The sequence below is a fragment of the Hemiscyllium ocellatum genome, chromosome 21 (genome assembly GCF_020745735.1).
Source record: "Hemiscyllium ocellatum isolate sHemOce1 chromosome 21, sHemOce1.pat.X.cur, whole genome shotgun sequence".
NCBI classification, from domain to species: domain Eukaryota; kingdom Metazoa; phylum Chordata; class Chondrichthyes; order Orectolobiformes; family Hemiscylliidae; genus Hemiscyllium; species Hemiscyllium ocellatum.
In genome coordinates, this window is record NC_083421.1 from 56,686,975 (window position 1) to 56,700,151 (window position 13,177).

Genomic DNA, 13,177 nt, shown 5'->3' on the forward strand with positions numbered 1-13,177 from the left:
ATTAAAGCATTATATATTTGTAATTCGCAGTGTTTTCAGAATGCATACAAATTGCTTCTTCTAAACTAGTATGGATGAACCAGTTGTATCACCATTCTCTGGAGGGATGGGATTAACCTTATGAGTTATCAGAATGATTGTGACAGGAATAGAGACCAGGAAAGAAGGGCAAGGTGCCAGATCACTAGGTTCAGAACAGAAAATCCTATGTGTAAAATGATATAGCAAGTCGTAGCTCACCTAATTGCACCTGAATGTGCAAGAACTTGGCTTTGTGCCCACAGTTATCAACAAGCAGGATAAGCAGTGGAACAAATCAGATTTGGAAAATAATTATGAATCACTCTTATGCCCCGATCAGTTGCAACAATGAGCCTCTCAGCGACTTGGAGCAGGTTCAATCACTAAACCAAGATAAAGGCACATTAGAGATTAGAGTGAAAGAGGAAAAATCTTTCTTTCGGAAAGCCTTTGACAAGGTTCTGCATTGTAGACTAATTAATAAAGTTAGATCACATGGGATTCAGGGAGAGCTTGCCAATTACATAAGAAACATTTGGCTTGATGGTAGTATACAGAGAGTGGAGGGCTGTTTTTTGGACTGAGGCCTGTGACCAGTGGTGGTCCACAGGAATTGGTGCTGGGGTCAACTGTTGTTTGTCAATTATACAATCAATTTATCAATTTGGATGAGAATTTAGGAGACATGGTTAGCAAGATTGGGGATTTCACCGGGTGGTACAGGGAGCAGTGAAGAAGGTAATCTAAGATTACAAAGGAACCTTGATCATTGGCAGATGGAGTTTAACTTGGATAAATGCAAGGTATTGCATTTTGGAAAATGAACAAGGGCAGGACTTATAGTTAGTAGTAGGGCCCTGGGTAGTGTTGTAGAAGAGACAGTCCTAGGGGTGCAGGTACATAATTTTTTGGAAGTTGCTTCACAAATAGACAGCGTGGTTAAGAGGTGTTTAGCATGCTTGCCTTCACTGCTCAGATCATTGAGCATAGGAGTTAGGACGTCATGTTGAGGTTGTACAGGATGTTGGTGAGACCACTTTTATAGTCCTATGCACAGTTCTGGATGCCCTTCTACAGGAAAGATATTATTAAATTGGAGAGGGTTTATAAACATTTACAAGGATGTTGCTGGGATTGAAGCGTTTGAGTTCTGAAGAGAGGCTGGATAGGCTGTTACCTTTTTCATTGGAGTGTAGGAGGCTGAGTGGTGTCCTTATAGAGATTCACAATATCATGAAGGTCACAGACAAGATGAATACAAAAGATTTTTTTCCCTAAGGTGAGGGATTTCAAAACTAGGGGGCATATTTTTAAGGTGAGAGGAGAAAGATTTGAAAAGGACCTAAGGATCAATATTTCAAAAGAGGGTGCCTCATGTGTGGACTGAAAACACATTTGGACAGGTACATGAATAGAAATGGTTTAGCGGGATATAGGCCAAGCAATGGCAGGTGGGACTAGTTTAATTTGGAAAATTTGATTGGCATGGACCAGTTGGACCAAAGGATCTGTTCCGTGCTGTATGAATGTGTGTCTCTACTCCTCTTTGAAAAATATCCAGAGAACAATTTCACCAGGGTGTAAAGGATTAAATGATAAGGACAAGACGCAAGAAGAATGCTTCTTGGGTACAGAAGTTGGCGGGGCGGGGGAATAAAAAAACATTCAATTAAATTCTGGATTTGAAAGAGTAGATCCAGAGAAGGTGTTCATATTTTCGGAGAACCCAGAACCAGAGAGCTGAATCTTAAAAGTTTACGGTTAACATTATTTCTGATTGAACTATCACAGTCAAGAAAACAGGGAAAATGTGAAATAGCTAAGCTTACACATACTGTTTTAAAATGAAAAAGCAAACATAAAGGTGGCATAGTACCTTTTTTATAAACTGTAGAATGTGGGCCTCTGATGAAGCTTATCAGAGAGAATACTCTCAGAAAACCCCTTATAACTCTTCACATAAACAGTCAGAGTGAAGCAAAGAACTGAAAACCAGTCAGGATTGTTTGGGCTAAAACAATATATCAAAAAAAATTTTTTGAAGAAGGTCCTCAACAAACGCACCTCATGATATATCTGCTACTAGCTCAGAAAATAAAGGTATCTGTCTGTTAGCATTTACCTGCCCAGTAATGGTTCCTTGCCACTCAATAAGGAAGACAGCTCGCACAAAAGGAACTCAATAGAGAACTGTAACACCAGTGTGAAGACAACAAACTGGATTCTGCATACAGTGATATGAAATAGCAGAGAAAGCTCATTTCACAAAATTTATCGCTGAATACACCTATTAGGTATCAAGCTTTGTAGCTCAACGGCAATGACCCTACCTCTGGGCCAGGAGGTTCAGATCCCATTTGCTACAGAGGTATGTCAAAACACAACTGAAACACGATATCTACAACTACTAGGGTTTCATTGTCTATGGACAGGAAAAACGTTTTCACCCTCAAAGCATGAGCTTCTTTTAAGTTCCGTCTAAGACACTAAGAATAATGAGAGAAAGTTTATTCTTTGTCATTAAGAAATTCTGGGCACAGCATCCAGGGTTTTATGAATAGTAGAAGAGAGTACAAATTATACTAAACACATATAAAATGTTGCTTCAGCCTCAATTAGATTACTGCATCCAGTTCCAGGCACCACACTAGAAGGAAGAATGTGAAAGCATTACAGAAGGTGTAGATAATTATTATTGGGAATGGTTCAAGGATGAAGAACTTCAGTTACAGAGAACGGAGCGGTTGTGGCTGTTCTCCTTGGACAAGGTGAGGTTGAGAGGAGATGTGTGTAAAATTGAGAGGTCTAGACAGTATAGATAGACAGAAACATCTCATTGGGAGAAGAACCAAGAGCCTTGAAGGTGAATGGCAAAGGTAGCAATGGCAACTTGAGGAAAATCTTTGTGTGGGAAGTGGTTAGGATCTAGAATGCACTGTCTTGCTGTGTGATGCCAAAAGTATTGCACAGAGGCTGGTATCGCATCACCAAGTCACCCTTTATTTATCTTTGCACTGTACATGGGCTGTAACCAGCCTACTCAAAGTTAGTCCCTAGACTGAGGAGACTGTCTGAATGTCCTTTTTATATGTGTCGCCCAGGGCTCCCTGATTGACCCAGGTTAATGACCCCAATCAAGAATCTCATTGTCAATGAGATCCACCTGGCCTTGGTTCCAATAATTACAGATGGAGACAGGCGCAATTAATGCATTCAAAGGGGAATTGGATTATTATCTGTTAAAGGATGAATGTGCAGACTGGCAAAAAGAAAGCAGGGGATAGCACAAGAGAAATGGCTCCTTCAGAGGGTCAAGATAGACACAATGGGCCAAATAGCCCTTTTCTATAATGCAGCTCTTTGGTAATATTGTGCGCAATAACATAGCTTTTTATTTCAGATATGTTTAATTGTATCTAACTTCTGTTCACTGTGGCTTAGTTAATCACATTCCTGGCTCCAAGTTATCAGATTCTGGGTCCAAATTTCACTCCATGACTTGAGCAAGGCTGGCACTGCCAGTGTAGTACTGAGGGAATGCTGTCTTTCAGGTGAGATGTTCAAACTGAGGCCCTACCTGCCCTGAGAGGTAACCGAAGGTGATTTCAAAGCACTACTCTGAATAAGAGCAGGGAAGTTACCCACAAATCCATGGCAAATATTTATCCCTCAATCAACACACTTGTGCATGTTTGAGCTTGGTGCACTCAAAGTAGCTGCCACATTTCCTATAATAACAACAGTAAAATGCTGGAGTTCAAAACTTCTTTGTTGCCTTATAAAGTGCTCTGGTTGAGAAAGACAAGATACACTGAAAGTATCCCTTGGTTTCTGAATTCCTGAGTTGTCATGCTTGGATTTAAACTTGCATCTCTAGACCATCAACTCAAACTGCTGGGTCATTAGTCTAGTGACACAACCATCACGTTACCAACACCTCTTAAGGGTTAATGAATGAAAATCCTGTTAACTTGGATGGACATAGCATGCAGGAAGACAGGAACAAACTAAACATCGACATCTCTTCATCTATCTCCCAAATATTTATTTATTGAGGGCTCCAATGGGACCTTCCAAACAGCTGCAAACCATTTCAGTCAAATAAGAAGCACAGGGCTGGATTCCAGTTGTGCACAATAACAGCTGAAACCTGCTATTAGCTGCATCCTTGTGGAAGATATTAAATTTGCCTGTCTCAGCAAGCAGAAACTGACCTCAGGGTGGGGACACAAAGGAAAATGAGTTTGAAGTGGTGAGGTTCGGGTGAGTAAGTGGTGCATGTTGAGAAGTATTTTACACATATTAATGTAAATTGCATTGTGGGTTGATGCAGTCTTGGGAGTACAAGCATCATGCTGCAGATGTGCTTGTCCTTAACCTTGTAAAAGCCCTTCACAGTTAACAATTCACAGATGGGTGCCATTATAAATTAATTTGGGAAAGATTTTGAGTTGAAGAATTCAAGTTCTAAATCCAACAGGAAGAAAACTGTAATTAATCTTTCCTTTTATTTCTGTAGTCACGTGTCATGCAACCATATGGTTCGTTGAACCCTGGCAGCTGTTTGGTACTGAGTCCAAGTTGGACTGAGAGCAGTGAGCATTGGAAGTCTATTCCTTCATGTTAAATGCAACCACTTTATCCTCAAGGAGCCATGCAAATATTTCAGCAGGGATTGCTGGATAGCACCCAGGAGCAGAAACCTTTCCAACGTTAGGGAAGCAGAGGCCACTTGATGTATCATGACTGAGGCCAACTTCACTCAGGACACCAATCAAATGCAACACTGTCCTGTTTGATTAAATGGTTTCCACTTTAACCTTGACTCTCTGAGGCTGCCAAGATCAGAAGGCTGTAACACGAACAAAACAGATCACAGATACATAAACAGTAGTAGCAATCCATGGTGCAGCTTGTTAGTGTTGGATTGATTCATGCCACTGAATAAGTAATAGAACATTTCAAAGGTTATCAGGAATCTCACAGTGGCACATAATACCTGTCACATTCCCGGCTTCAAAGTGGACCGCAATAATGAATCTGTTCTGTAAACAGAAGTGGCTATCTTACCTGCAGAGTCTCTTTCAGAGCATAGGCAGCTTCAGACAGAACTTTTTCCACTTGTTTCCTATGTTTTTCCTGTTGTTCCATGAGGCTTCTCTGATTGTCCAGTTGAGATTGCTTTGTCTCCAGTTGCTTCTGAACAGAGATCACTTCTTTCCTGAAAATTACATGAGAGGGGTTTAGAACAAGTAACATTGAAACTTTAAAAGAATAGATTTCAATGAACAAGGGCTTAATATTTGGAATTCTCTTGCAACATTCCAAAATCTGAGGAAGATTGAAAGATTATGGTCAGTGCCTCTGCAATTTCCACCCTCACTTCTTTCAATATCCTGTTGCATCTCATTCAGTTCCAGTGCCATATCAACTTTAAAATGAAGGTAAAGGTATTGGATAAACTACCTGTATTTAAACCCTTCAAATAATTGTGTTTCCTCCTCTGTCACTGTGGCCTGGGCAACATCTACCTCATAAATAAATACAGATGTAACTTTTTCATTTAACATCTCGGCTATGCCTCCTACAACTAAGTGTAAATTCTCTTTTGGTCCCTAATCACCCCTAATCCTCCTTTTACTATAGGTGTGCTTATAAAGGATTTTGGGATTTCCTTTTCTGTTAGTTGCCTGTCTTTTCTCATAATTCTTCTTTGCTTCTTGTATTTACTTTATCACCTTCCTTCTGAATCTTCCACATTCAGCTTGGTTCTCAAATGCATTAACTAGCCTGTGTCTGGTCTTCCCCTGAATTAATCTCCTTTGCCAGCCAGGGATCTCAGGATTTGTTTGTCCTGTCTTTCCCTTTTGAGGGACTGTAACTCGACTTGAGACCAAACCATCTTTGTAGCCCAATGCTTTTCTTGCCTTTGTTTCCAATCTATTCAGCCAAGCTCTGTTCTTGCCCCATTGAAGTCTGCTCTCTGCCAGTTGATTATTGTGACTGTGTGTTGATAATGTTAGTTTCTACTGTAATGGTAAACCTTATGACACAATCATCACTTTCCCAAAATATTCCCCATTATTACTTGATCTATTTGGACCATCTCAATCCCACAGACTTTGGTCTACCAGTCTGTTCTTTGTGCACATGTACTGATGTGGGAAATTCTCCTGAATACAATCTAAGAGCACTGGCCCTTACATTAGTAGTATTTCAGCTGATGTACAGGTAATTAAAGTACCCCATTACTATTGCACATTGTGGATTGCTAGCTTGCTGCAGTGGGGATGCCTGAATGTTCTGATGAGCAATGCCATCAGGAGTTCTCAAATCTTGGCAGGGCTATCCACGAATGGTAACATTAGAGGGGAAGAACCAGAAAGTGCAAATTAAAACAAGTCCTCCGTGGTAAATCAAGTGGAAGATATCCATTTGACATCGTGGCTGTAATGGCGGATGAAGGCTGCAGAGCTAGGGAGATCCCCACTTGTCAAAGTTTCTTTGCCACTGGAACTCAATCTACCTTCAGTCAAGGAATATGTGTCGGAAGTACAACAGCATTCCCACGTTAAAAGATTTAATAGCTGTGCAAGGTATCTATCTAGAGGAATTCAACTTGCCCACCCCTCTCCCCCACCCCCACTCCACACATACGTGCACGTACGTGTACACACACACACACACACACACACACACACACACACACACACACACACACACACACACACACCAGCTCCTGGCAAGAGATGACAGGGACAGCATTGAGAGATCTGGAAGTCCCTGGCTTCAGACCAGCATGTAGGCGGTGGAATTTGACTCAGTCATTTCACTCTTGGAATAGGATCAGCAGAGTATCTTGACAGCTTTCTTCATGGCGGAACAGTTTTCTTCAGGATCCGCTCTGCTGACTTTGCACAGGGATGGGGGTTAGAAAAGGTTCTGTCAGCAATCCAGCAGGAAAACTACGTCCAGCAGGCTCATCTACCTGCAGCCTGAAAACCAAAGTCAAACTCAATCTCAGAACCCAGAGTGTACAAACCCTTAGGGGTAATGTTCAGAATGAAGAACTGTTCATGTTGCCTGAGAACTCAGTCACTCCACTGAGCTGGCCACATGGTTAAGATGACTGAGTTCTAATTACCAAAGCAAATCTTCACCCAGCCCGAGGAAGGCACTTGAAGATGAGGAAGACAAAGGTACAGTTTCAAAGACTCTCTGAAGGATTTCCTCAAGAAATGCAACATAGGTGTCAACATATGGGAGACCCTTGTTCATAAGAAACCAGTTTGGAAGAACCTCCTGGATGAAGGGACACAATTGTTTGAAAACACCCGTCAGCAAGAGGGTGTACGGAAAGGGAAGAGGAGAATAGAACATCATCAATTTCAAGGCTACGTACCAATTCCACCTCCTGGAAACACCACCAAACGTGTGGTTGGAAATGGGGTTCTAGGATCAGGCTCAGCAACCACACAATTTCCGAGGTGGACAACCATACTCATTAATGATAACAATATAACTACTCTATGATGTTTACATCTCTCTGTAATTTCTTTGTAGACTTGTTTCTCTAAATCCTTTCCATTAGCTTGTAGTCCATAGACTACACCAAAACATGTATCTGCACTCTTCTTAATCCTTAGCTTCCTGAACCCTCTGAAGTATTATCTTTCCCTGGCACTGCAATGTTCCCTCACCCATGCATTCATCTGTCTTATCTTTCTACTTCACACACTATGTCTGTGGGAACATTCCTTATGCATTAACTTGTTGGGATTAAACCAAATAAGACATGTAAAGAAAAAGGTTAAAATTGCACCAAGGAGTTCCTAGGGTGACACTGCGCTGTCAAAAAGTAAAATGTTTTGATGCTCAGTCAGCAGAACCCATGTAAACACAATATTGCACTGGACATACCTTAAAGATTCATCTTGTTCCTCTAGTTTTTTGATGGACATCTCAAGTTTCGGGATCACCTTCTCTCTCTGCCTACAATTTTCTAATGAGTCCTGCTGCTGTTTGCATTTCTCAGTCAACATTTGGATAACCTGAAATTTAAGCAGCAAGTTACCCCAGTTGTTTGGAGGAAGAGAACTTATTTTAATGGTCAGACCATTAAAATTGAGAAACAGATCTTCCTCAAAATATCCTAGTTACATGCATTCCATAGTGCTGTATTCAACCAAATTTGTACATGGGTAAAATTTCAAAGTCTGCATTTGACACAAAACTTGAAATAGTAGTAAACAGATACACAAACAGTTGTAGATACCTGAAAGATGTGAATAGAAAATTGAAATGGAAGATTAAATTTAGCTCAAAGATTGCAACTGCTGTCTTTAGACTAAATAAAGCTAAGAGGAGTTACATGTGTTCAAAATCATGACAGGTTTTGAGACATTAACCCTTCAGAATACAGTTTCTACTTATTTAATGATAAAAAGCAAGTAGCCATTTATGGAAGCTGTGTACAGGCCTCTAACAGTAACCAAGCAGTGGAGTGGACCATAAAGATCAACGTAATGAGAGCTTGTCATAGATGCAACACGATAATCACGGGAGATTTATCCACATAGTGACTAGAAATCAGTAAAAGTAGCTTAAATGGACTGATGGGCTTTAAACTAATTCTTAAAGGAAGAGGCAAATGAGGTAGTTGCTGCACTGGTTTTGATTTTCTAAAATACCCTTGATTCAGGGACAGTCCTAATAGATTGGAAGGTAACAAGTGTAACTCCTTTATTCAAAAAAGGAGTCAGAAAGCAGGAAACTACAGGCTAGTTAGCTTAATATGTGTCCTAGGGAAAATGTTAGATGAAAGCTCATCGTGGTGGGTGGGAATGCAGTTCAGATTACAATCAAATCAGCCATGACCTTATTGAATGAAAGACCAGGCTCAAGGAGCTAAATGGCCTACATGATCATGTTTGCAGTAATGACAGGGCACAATTAAAATAATGTGCAAAAGAGCCAGAGCTGAGAGGAGAATTTTGTTTTATATTATGAATTATTATAATCTGGAATATACCATCTGAAAGAGTGGGAAGTGGAGAATGATTTTTCAAAAGGGAATGAGACAAGTAGTAGGCAGAAAGACATGCTGGGATCTGGGACCAGCTCTTTCAAAAAGCTGGCACAAGCATGATAGGCCAAATGGCCTTTTCACTACACTTCTTTAAGAACCCCATCCCTTTGACCAAACTTCGGGGTCAAACCATCTTTCACTATGTTGAAGGAGCTGCACGAATGCATGATATTGTCAATGTGAACTAGGAGATATATCAAACCTTAAGGTTGCTGAGATTTTTTCTGGCCAGTTCCTTCTGACTCTCCTCCAAGATGTGAATGGTTCGCCACTGCTTCTTTGCTTCTGATTTCAAATCGTCATTCTCCTTGATTATTTTTATGCTTTTGTCCGATATCTTTCCCAGCTTGTTAGTGATGGATGCATTCTCACGGATTGCCCTTTTTGTTGTCTCTGCCACCTGTTTTTTTGAGATACGACGGAACTCTGCAGCTACAGCATTCACTCGGGAAACCAATTCCTTCTTTAACCTACAGGAATAAGGTAATGGTTTAATAGTTACAGGTTTGGCCCTTACTTGTTGCTGATAAAGTTGTTGTCCCTTCACTGGTTGGCCTAATGAATTCTCGTAGAATCAAGGGTCCTGGGCTAAGGAAAAGAAAAAAAATCAAATAAGTTTTCTGCTTTCTGATCACAGTCCAAGGATGCATGCTACAAAATAGACGTGGATATTAGATGAGGACAGCGTTAGCCATTTTGTTCTTCCCACTTACCACTGTCAAATCATATTTTGAGACTTATCATCAAGGCTCACATAATACAAATGGCCAAGAAATGGTAGTGTTAATCAAACTGTTCCTCACCGAGGGTCAGGATCGTACTGCACTGGTGTTACATGCAGTTATGAGCCAACTAAAGACACATTGGGCCAGATGGAGATGCATGTTCAATCTCTGTTAAGATGTGTGATTTGTCATTTTGATTAAATTATCTCCAAGGTGTGCATCCAAAACCAGCATCAGGCATTTCTCATACACCTACATGGGCTCGATACAATTTTGAAGCACCCTTTCCAAATTGTGCCTCAACTGACCACTGCCTCATGCTGCAATTATTTCTTTTTCAAGTTATAATGGAACAACCAGTGTTCCTTGGAGACTAGGGTGGGTGCAGTGCTGCAAGGGATCAAACTATCTGATCTTTTCATACAGGCTAATAGACCTGCTCTATTTCCACAATACACAGGGTTTTTTTGTTTTCAGTAAAATTTTGCATTTTATGTAGCGTGCTTAACACAACTTCTTTTGAAAACAACCTTCTTATGACAGTGATTTTAAGACACCTGTAGGCAGTGGAGAATCTTGGATATGCATAAATAGTTTATTTTAGATTTGGCTCAAACCAGCCAGTCTCTGTTCAGATACAATATGTCACCCCACCAGCTATTCTTGCAATCTTCTCAACTGGTAATTTACTGTCGATTCATGAGTGATGTAAGTGTGGTATATTGTCTGTGCATCATTGAGATTGGGGACAATGAAAAACATTGTATTGGATTCTCATTCCTAAGCACACTGTACATGGAGTGACAGATGGAATTTAATTTAGTTAAATGTAAGTTGCTCCATTTTGGAAAGGCAATTAAGGTCAGGACTTAAGGGCCTGGGGAGTGTCGCTGAACAAAGAACCTTGGAGTGCAGGTTCATAGTTCACTGAAAGTGGGAGTCTCAGGTGGATAGGATAATGAAGAAGGCATTTAGCATGTTTTCCTTTATTTGTCAGTGCATTGACTTAAGGAGTTAGGAGATCATGTTGCAGCTGTATAGGACATTCGTTAGGCCACTTTTAGAATATTGTGTGCAGTTCTGGCGTTGATCCTATAGGAAGGATGTTGTGAAACTTGAAAGGGTTCAGAAAAGATTTACAAGGATGTTGCCAGGGTTGGAGGGTTTGAGCTATAGGGAGAGGTTGAATAGGCTGAGGCTGTTTTCCCTGGAGCAAAGGCTGAGGGGTGACCTTATAGAGGTACATAAAATCATGAGGGACACGGATAGGGTAAATAGAAAAGGTATTTTCTTTGGGTCGGGGAGTCCAGAACTAGACAGCATAGGTTTAGGGTAAGAAGGGAAAGGTATACAAGAGACCAAAGGTGCAACCTTTTCACGCAGAGGGTGGTACGTGTGTGGAATGAACTGCCAGAGGAAGTAGTGGAGGCTGATACAATTCTAACATTTAAAATGCATCTGGATGGGTATATGAATAGGAAGGGTTTAGAGGGAAATGGGCTAAGTGCTGGCAAATGGGACGAGATTAATTGAGGATCTCTGATCAGCATGGATGAGTTGGACTGAAGGGTCTGTTTCTGTGTTGTACATCTCTATGACTCCATAACAGATGAAGACACAATCTGACGGATATATTTTTTCTGAATTCACTTATAGGACATGGGTGTCGCTGGCATTAGTTGCTCTTGATAAGGTGGTAAAGAACTGCCTTCTTAAATCACTGCAGTCCATGTGCTGGATGGACAAAAGTCAGAGATTTACCGAATCACGTTGAAGGCATGATGGTGATATATTTCCAAGTCTCACAGTTAAGTGACCTGTGAACACGGACTCTCTGTTCTCATAGTTGTGAAGTGATACACTTTGAGATGGAAAGAGGGAAGACAATACAAGATAAGCAATACAATTCTATAGGGGGTTCAAGAACAGACAGATCTTGGGGCATGGGCACGGACTGTTGAATGAAGGAGGCCAGGTTGAGAAAATTGTTAAACAGCATACTTAATAAATGGAGGTGTATGGTACAAAATCAAGTAAATTATGATGGACCTTTACAAACTACAGGTTCAGCTACAACTGAAGTACTATATCCAATTCCAGGCATCTTAAGGCCAGATAGATGGAATTAGCTATTGCACGATTCAACGAGTCAAACGGCCTCCCTGTATACTGTAACCATTCTGAAAGTCAAGTAAAGTGATGATGAAAGTAAACAATTTGTAGGCTGCTAAGGACTGCTAATATCTTTCCAACAGCCCCCTAACAAAACTCAACACCTTTAAGTCAGAAAATAAAAAATCTTACCTATCTTTATCTACCACTGCCTTCCGTTCCAAGTCATAAATAATCTCATTGTGCTCTTCGTCCTGATGCTTTAACTGTTCTTCAAGTGAAGCAAACTTTGCCATCAATTCCTCCTTGTGAACTCGAAACTCTTCAAGTGCATCCAGCTTCCCAGCTGTAAAACAGAAGTGGAAAAGATCGTACAGTATAGGATATTCCAGAAGCTCAGATAGCAGCATTGTGAAGTCTTGCCTTAGCAGACTTGGACATTAACCTGCCATAATTAGTTATTGTTTATCCTTTCAGTATTCTTGTTGAGCATCATGGCTTGCCAGACTTCCTTTTAGAGAGAAAAGTAACAACACTGGTCACTCCTATTTGCTCTTCGACACCAGGATATAATGGAGTCTCCTCCTCTGGCTGGACTCTCTGGCCCAACTCATCCATGTCAACCAGGTTTCCTAAACTGAACTAGTCCCATGCGCCTGTACTTGCCCCTATCCCTCCAAACGTTTCCAGTCTATGTTCCTTACCAAATATCTTTTAAATGCTTTAATTATACTCACTTCTACAACTTCCTCTGGCAGCTTCTTCTAAATACACACCATCCACTGTGTGAAAATGTTGCCCTCAGGTCCCTTTTAAATCTTTCCCTATGGTAGGGGAGTCCAAAACTAGATGGCATAGGTTTAAGGTGAGAGGGGAAAAGACCTTGGCTGTTCACCTTATCTACGCCCCTTGTGATTTTATAAAGTCACCGCATAGCCTCCCACATTCCAGGGAAATAAGTCCCAGCCTCTCCTTATAACTCAAACCCTCTAGTCTCAGCAACATCCTTGTAAATTTCTTTTGCACCGTCTCAGTTCAATAACATCCTTCCTCTTGCAGGACGACCAGAATTGTACACAATACTCCAGGTGTGGCCTTAACAATGCATTTCCTTGTAAAGTATATTTGCACTTTCATTGTAATACAATTATTTACATTGTAACATGTGGACCAGAAGGAATAGGCCATTCAGCCCTTCAAGCCCTCTCTGCCATTCACATGCTAAGTTCCC

At 40.8% G+C, this 13,177-nt stretch overlaps 1 protein-coding gene across 1 annotated transcript in view; it reads right to left on the reverse strand.

Moving 5' to 3' along the window:
- LOC132825712 (cilia- and flagella-associated protein 157-like) overlaps positions 1–13,177 on the reverse strand; it is a 35,868-nt gene that overhangs the window by 9,957 nt on the left and 12,734 nt on the right. Inside the window, exons 3-6 of the mRNA XM_060841122.1 lie at positions 12,139–12,292; positions 9,312–9,579; positions 7,942–8,072; positions 5,092–5,242 (exon numbers count right to left, since the gene is read on the reverse strand). Coding sequence (XP_060697105.1) covers positions 5,092–5,242; positions 7,942–8,072; positions 9,312–9,579; positions 12,139–12,292 — 704 coding nt within the window. The remainder of the gene's footprint in view (positions 1–5,091; positions 5,243–7,941; positions 8,073–9,311; positions 9,580–12,138; positions 12,293–13,177) is intronic.